This window comes from Cricetulus griseus, chromosome 2, assembly GCF_003668045.3.
Source record: "Cricetulus griseus strain 17A/GY chromosome 2, alternate assembly CriGri-PICRH-1.0, whole genome shotgun sequence".
In the NCBI taxonomy this organism is placed as follows: domain Eukaryota; kingdom Metazoa; phylum Chordata; class Mammalia; order Rodentia; family Cricetidae; genus Cricetulus; species Cricetulus griseus.
In genome coordinates, this window is record NC_048595.1 from 432,991,467 (window position 1) to 432,999,460 (window position 7,994).

Sequence of the window (7,994 nt, forward strand, 5' to 3'; positions counted from 1 at the left end):
ACTGATTCCCAGCACCCGCAGGTAGAACGGGACAGCTCCAAGGAGTCTGACTCCTCTGCCTTCTGCTGGCACCTACACTCAAAATGCACAGACCCACACACACCTCACAAAAAACAAAACAAAACAACAAAAAAAAAACTTTAAAAAATTTACCAACAAAAAGATGTAAAATAAACTATAGTCTATATAATAAAAGTAAGTCTAAAAATTAAATCAACAATTTTTTCTGTTAACAGTTCAAGTACAGAAATTCTTAATCTTAAATTTTGTAAGTTTACTTAAAAATGTAAACTGGGGGTGGGGGCAGAAAAAATTCAAGCTGTGCATTAAGCTAGTGTAGTGTAACTTTCACTCTGCTGAATAATGTGAAAACAAACTTAAAATATACACTAAAAATACAAAGAGAACCTGTTTGGTAAAATTTTATCTGCAATACTCTCGTATATATGAAATATTCTGTAAGGTAACTCACCACTACTGTACAGTGAAAATGAAACAAATCCAAACTCACTCATTCCTTTTACATATCAATTTTTTTTGGGGGGGGGACGACCCTGAAATGAGCAACTGAAATTTTTCATTAACCTACGGTTTGCCATAAGTTACAGCTAACTATATATCCACATAGTGTAACATACACCAGTTGTAGGAATATACACACATAAGCATAAGTGGTATTTTTGTGTGTGTGAAATACTATTTATAACTTCTGAGTAGCAGTTGATGTGGGCTGTAGTTTTAGACAAGACCACTAATCTGGATGAAAGTCTGACAGTCTAAGGACCTGATTCCCAGAAGTCAATGAAATATCACTGGAGCCTTATCTACCCCCAACAATGGCTGATTATTTTCAATGGGAACTACCTTGACTGTTATTTATACTTATGAACTAGGAAAAAAACGAAAACACAAAACAAATCTCTGTTCCCGTACTATGTATTAGCTAACCTATCAAACACTATTATCATCTTCAGCTAATGGAATAAAATTCTCTCCTGCTTTTAATCCCTAATACTAGCTCCAGAAAACAAAGATCTTTGCCTTTACACATCTACTGATAAATCCTAAAGCTCCAGGAACAGTACCTGCATACAGCACTCAGTGTATCTTGGAGCAATGAAGGGATGGGAGAGGAAAACAGGTGCTAGCAGGGAGAGGAGGAGGTCAAAGAGGTGCAAGCACAGATAGACAGAATACAACTTGTCAGAGAGGAGGTCTTCCACATCTCACCAAACAAAGACTTCAAGAAAGAACAGCACCAAGAGCAAACATTTCCTAGAAAACCAGTGTCACGATTTCATTAAAAGACACACACACCCCAAAAAATAGAAGGGGGGGGAGGGATCAGACTTGACAATCACCTGGATGGTGGATTCAGGAGGAAAATTTTATTACTCAAATTCATAAACCCAGGCCACTGCCCAATTACAAAGGAAAACATAGTAGTGAACTTTATCAGTGTTGTCTTTCCAGCATTTCTCACTTTCTGATGTAAAAATAAATCGTTCATAATGTAATTAATATCAAAATACTTCTTCCTCCTGATTGTACCCACCCTGTTTACATAGGCCCCATTTATTTACATAAAAGTTTCAATATGTTCCTTGCAAATTCACAATTCTGCATCAGTTGTATACTTTTCTTTTTGACATTAAGAATTCAGTGGCCCTCAAGTTCTCCAGGACAAAGTTACTCAACTCGGGCAACACTGTGGTCTGTCTGTCTTTCCTTTCCTCACTGCAAAGGGTACCCACACGACAGAATGCTTATGAGCCTCAGAAGAGAAAAACAACAACTTTCCTTGGTTTTACTTTTAAGAGGACTTGCCCGACTGCGGGTTTGCCCGTTTGACTTTTACCTGTTACTGTAGCGACATGAGCAAGTATGTCCAGTTTCTCTGTTACAACAGGACCTTTTAATTGCCTGCCACTGGCTGTCTGATGGAGGCATGACATCCGAAGTTAGGCTCCATCTACTAAACACCGCAAGCCTATATGACTCAACGCAACGCCAAGAGAGAAAAAAAAAAAAGTTTCTCAAGAGAAAAACGTTTGCTGTCGCTAAAAGAAACGTACAAGGTAAAACTAGCCTGCGTGGCGACTATTCTTGGGGACTTCCCTGGCTAAGAGATGGAAAAGCAGGAGAGTGCAGCTCCTTCTGTGCCTGGCCGGCCCTCCTCGGAGCGGAGCGTCTGGTGAAGCGCTCAGGAGGCTTGCGGGATCAAAGATGCTATAAATACTAGGCTCGGTGCTGCTGCTGCTCTTTAGCCACCGGGCATTTCTGTCAGTGAGTGGGGCAGGCGGGCGGCAAGACGGCTCCTGACTGAGGAGGGGGCAGAGGCGGACGGTCCTCCCCACCACCGTCCAAGCCCAGCCGGCTCCTTCTGGAAACCAGCAGCTGAAAGTTACACACACACACACACACACACACACACAAACACACACACACACACACGCCCCACGCGAGGGCTGCGGCGGCGGCAGCGCGCGTCCCCTTCGGGCCGAGGCAAGCGAGGCCGGCGCGAAGGAGGCCCCGGGGCGACCGGGGCGTCAGGAACGGCCCGGCTCGCGCCCGGTGGCGACCGCGCCGGCCCGCGCCGCCCGCTTGCCCTGGAAGGCTCGCGCCCCGCCACCGGCGGCCGTGGGGTGAGGGGAGGCGGGCTGCGGCCTGTTGGCGGAGTTCAGCCCCGGCCTCGCGTGCGGCTCCCGGCCGCGGCTCCGGGTCCCGGGCGCCGAGGACCGACTCACCGGAAAGGCCCGGATCCGCATCTTGGTGTCCTTCCGGCTGCCCGTGCCTTTGCTCAGATTCGACATGGTGCTCGGCCCCTCCCCGGTGGCGGCGGCGGGTGCGGGTGCGGCGGCTGCGGCGGCGGCTCGCACTCCGAGGCGCCGGTGTCACATTGAAGGCGGGAGGGCGGCCGCGGGCTCGGCGGGGGCGGCGGCGCGGCCCCCGGGCTGCGGCTGGCAGCGGGCCGGCCCCTGCGCGGGGCCGCGCCGGCGGCGGGCGGCGGCTCGGGCCGGCGGCCTCGGGCTCGGCGCTGCGCTGGCGCGGCGGCTCGCGGGCTTCCCCTCGCGCCGGGCTCGGCTCCCTTTATCGCGCTCCTCCGCGATGGCGGCGGCGGCGGCGACGGACAAACATCTCACTGCGCAGGCCGAACGTCCTCCTCCTCCTCCTTCTCCTCCTCCGCCTCAGCGAGACGAGATCCGGCCCAGAGGGTGGAGGGGGGAGGAGGGAGGGAGGAGAGCCGAGAGTGGAGAGATGGGGGGAGGGGGCGGGAGGACGGGAGGGGAAGCGGGAAGCGCGCGGCCTGCGGCAACGTTCCAGATTCTCGGCGAGATTCGGGGCGGCGCGCGCCGCGCCGCGGCGCGGGAGGGGCCGGCGGCGCGGGCGCGGGTCGGAGCCGGGAGGGCGGGAGGGAGGGAGCGCGAGGAAGGGGCGGGGACGCGGAGGAGGGTGCGGAGCTAGGAATGACAGCGGGCAGCGTCCTGGGGGCGGGAAAGGGGCGGGGCCCGGGGCCAGGAGGCGTGGGCTGCCTTTTCAAAAGAGGAGCGTCCGAGACCCCCGGTAGGCGGGGGCGGCCGCTGATTGGTGGAGGGCGAAGATGATGTGTCACGTGGGCAGTGGGCGGGGGAAGTTCCGGGAGCCAAGCTGGGATTTTTCAGCGCCGTGGCCCCCGCCCGCCCGCCCGGCGGAGCCCCCTTGCAGGTAGTCCCAGGCAAGGGCGTGGGTGCCCGTGGGGCGGCTCAACGTCCTCGAACTGTGGCTGTGTTTTTCTAGGGCACGTGGCCTAGGGATGGGTACTTGAGCCCCAGCCAGAAACTTGGAAGCAGAGTTTGTGCCCAATGAGAAGCTGATGTCCTATATCGAGCTAGGTGTTGCAACGCCTCACAACTGAGGCGACCAGGCTTCCTTGCTTGCACTGCGCTAGCTCCTGGGTTTGTCGGTAAATTTGGTATTTTCTGGAGGATCCAGAACCTACTAATGTGAAAACCGGTTTTTGTTTGTATCGAAATAAAACGAGTGCCTAATGTACCACATCTTTTTTTATTCCCCTTTTTTTGGGGGGTCGGGGGGAGGCCGGGGTTCGAGACAGGGTTGCTCTGTGTAGCTTTGGAGCCTATCCTGGCACTCGCTCTGGAGACCAGGCTGGTCCCGAACTCACAGATCCGCCTGCCTCTGCCTCCCGAATGCTGGGATTAAGGTCGTGCACCACCACTGCCCTGCGTACTACAATATCTTAATAGTCTGTGTTAAACATTATGATAGACGCCTGCCAAACAAATCTTTTGTACCATTACCAAGAGCAGTGCAGACCATTAAAACAAAAGCCACCGTGGAATTCAGTTTGCTGTAGATTTGGAAACGTTTTTTGTTTGCTCTGGGACTCTTTTATCATCCTATAGTGGAACTGTCTAGTTTGACTGCCTTTTGCTTTTAATTTAGTATGACTCCAACTTCCTAATCTACCTACTTACTCATTGCTGTTTCCATCTCCACAGGGAAAACCTGACTTTCTCCTGAGGTTTCTAATTTTTTGAATAAACTGTTGTGATGTGCATCTGCATTTGGAAGCTGAGGTCTGAGTAACTTTTTAAAATAGAAAACTTAGTAAAGCTTGCTTATTTATGATTGCATTAGCCCTAAATTATTTGTAATGTCTAAGCTTACAGTGCTATGCTCCAGACTCTCCTACGTGGAAATGCCCCCAATGAAAAATAAACTTTAAAAAATAGGCTTACAGCCAGGTGTGATGGCACTGGCCTTTAATCCCAGCACTAGGGAGACAGAGGCATGAGGATCTCTGTGAGTCGAAAGCCAGCTTGGTCTACAAAGTGAGTTCCAGGACAGCCAGGGCTGTTATACAGAAAAACCCTGTCTCAAAAAACCAAGTGTGTGTGTGTGTGTGTGTGTGTGTGTGTGTGTGTGTGTGTGTGTGATGTATGTTTATCTGTATTTACTAATCAAAACAGAAGCTTGAGAATGTTGCTTACACTAAGCTAAAAATAAAAAATGGGTTAGTTAAAACTAGGAAAGGCTCTGACAAACATAATAAGTGTGGATAGGAGTATATAATTTGCATGCTAATTGATCTTCATTTCCATAGTTATCACAATATAAAACTTTTCTGTTGGCTGTTCTGTCACATAGCTCCGTTTCTTAATAAAGTTAAATATATGTTCTGTAGGCATTGGTTTCAATCTAAGCTCTGCCACTTGTTTTGTTCTTTTGAGACAGGAGTTCTGTGTGTAACATCTCTGGCTGTCCAGGAACTCTCTCGGTAGACCAGGCTGGCCTCAAACTCCCAGAGATCCACCTGCCTCTGCCTCCCCAGTGCTGGGATTAGGGGTGTGTGCCACCACCAACCAGATAAGTCCTGCCACTTTATTAACTGTGTAATAAATTTCTTTGTGGGCAAGGATTTGGCTATTTTGTCTGGAGGGCTTCATCCGTGAAATGGAGACAATATTTCTTCCTGGGTTGCTATCAGATTTGAATGAGTGAGTGAATACGTTTTAAAAGCCATCAAAAAGTTGACCAGATGGCTCAGCAGTAAGAAGTAGATGTACTTGCCCTACACAAGTTTGATGAACCTGATGTTTATGCCTGGTGCCTAACTAAAGGTTAAAAATGAAACAGAACCAACTCTCAAAGGTTTTTGTTTTTTGTTTTTTGTTTTTTCTGACTACACACACAAACACACACAGAGGACATGGCATGTCAACATCCACATATTCACATGCACAACAATAATAAAACTTTTAAAAATGTGATAGCCATCAAGCAGCCATGCAGTACTTTTTGGCTGTTACTATATTATTCAATATGGCCTAAGTTATATTAGTTCCTACAAAATAAGTAAATACTGGTATGTGTTTATAAAATGGGTCATATCTGAAAGCCAGGCTGCAGCTCAGATACCACATACCAGGAAAACATTTTTCAGGAAACTGGAGAGCCCTTAGAAGACTATCAATTATAATTTGTCAAATAAACAGGAACAAGCAGATGATCGAGATGGCTAGACAGATACCCACCAAGCTGGGGACCTGAGCTTGATCTCTAGTGCCTGTAGGTGGAAGGAGAAAACTGACTCAGAAGTTTTATGTTTTCACTACTCAGCTTGAAAAGTGAAGTTAAATCGAGCAGTGGTGGCGCTCGCTTTAATCCCAGCACTTGGGAGGCAGAGGCAGGTGGATCTCTGTGAGCCTGGTCTACAAGAACAAGAACGAGTTCCAGGACAGTCAGGGCTGCACAGAGAAGCCCTGTCTCAAACAAACAAACAAACAAACAAACAAAAGTGAAGTTAAATTTGCAGGAAATTAGATGGACTTAGAATGTATGATGTTAAGTGGGCTCACACAAAATCAGAAAGAAAGAAACTGCATGCTCCCTCTCATAAAGAGACTCCAGGCAATACTATATGTAATATGTAGACAAATGTACTTGTGGGTATGAAGAATGAGAATAAGAAAGGCAGAATATGAAGGAATCAGGAAATACTGAATGTAGGTGATAGATACAAGTTATGAAGGACGATAGAGGGCTTTTTTTTTTTTTTTTTTTTTTTTTTTGCTTTTGGTGGTGAATAAGTGCATAAAATATATGCAGTAGTAAAAGTGTAAAATTTAATATGAAGCTCCACAGCTTCCATTTTGAATGTCAATTCTAACTACAGAGGTTCATCAAGTCTATGGATGTGGTATTTTTATGATTTGCAGGGGTTTTTTTTAAATAAAACTTAATTAAATTAAAAAATTTACAAGAACAATCATCCCTATAATTTTAATAAAAGAAATATTTTGACTCAGCAATTGCGAAGATTTAAGTTTTGAATAAAGAACGTTGATTCATTTAGCCTTATGAAAAATAGTACATCAACCTTTCTCAGTTTTCCATGAACTTGGGAAAATACCAAAGGCCAGACTAGAAGAATTAACTACTTAAGACCTATCTCTATTCAATTGTAAAGTGATATAGTCACTTTCATTTGTTTCACAAACACAGATCTCATATTTGTGTTACTTAAGCAAAAACTAAGTGCATTTAAAAGAATCACTATCGCCGGGCAGTGGTGGTGCACACCTGGCACCACTCGGGAGACGGAGGCAGGCGGATCTCTGTGAGTTCGAGACCAGCCTGGTCTACAAGAGCTAGTTCCAGGACAGCCTCCAATGCCACAGAGAAACTCTGTCTCGAAAAACAAAAGACAAAAAAACATAAAAAAGAATCGCTATCAACTGTTCCTTAGATCCCTACCCCACCCCACCCCCAGACAGGATTTCTCTGTGTAGCTCTGACTGTCCTGGAATTTGCTCTGTAGACCAGGTTGGTCTCAAACTCACAGAGATCTCCCTGCCTCTGCTGGGATTAAAGGCATGTGCCATCACTGCCCAGCCTGTTTTCTTAGATTTTAAGCATCAAGAAAAAACAAAAATGCTTCAAACTGAATCACATTAAGAAATTTACTGATTTGGGGCTGGAGAGATGGGTCAGCGGTTAAGAGCACTAGCTGTTCTTTCAGAGGACATTGGTTCAATTCCCAGCAACCACATGACAGCCTACAACTGCCTGTAACACTACCTCCCACACCTTCACACAGACATACATGTAGGCAAAACCCCAATGCACATAAAATAAAAATAAGTAAATCAGTTTTAAAGAAAATTTGCTGATTTATTTGTTCATTTATTTACTCAAGTATTTATTGAACAGCTACTATATATGTGAAGTTCTAGTGTGAATAAATGAGTTGAGACCCATCATCACAGAACATAAAAGTTCTTTACATCTCAAAATTAGAAACCACAAACCCAAATTGAATTGAGCAATAACTTCCTGTATATTTCAGTGCAGAAATCAAGAGATTTTTTTTTCTTTCCAGGGAAGCAGCATCCTCAAAATGTATATGAAAAAAACGTCTAAACTTCAGTAGACTATTCTAATGGCTCATGGTAGTCCCTGACTTGCAAATAAAAGATGACCTTTCAGGGTCT

General features: G+C 46.4%; 1 protein-coding gene across 1 annotated transcript in view; it reads right to left on the reverse strand.

The window, feature by feature from the left end:
* Cul3 (cullin 3) overlaps positions 1-2,941 on the reverse strand; it is a 77,047-nt gene extending 74,106 nt beyond the window's left edge. Inside the window, exon 1 of the mRNA XM_035441055.1 lies at positions 2,748-2,941. Within this exon, the coding sequence (XP_035296946.1) occupies positions 2,748-2,813 (66 nt within the window). The 5' untranslated portion in view covers positions 2,814-2,941. The remainder of the gene's footprint in view (positions 1-2,747) is intronic.
* Between the last annotated feature and the right edge of the window lie 5,053 nt (positions 2,942-7,994).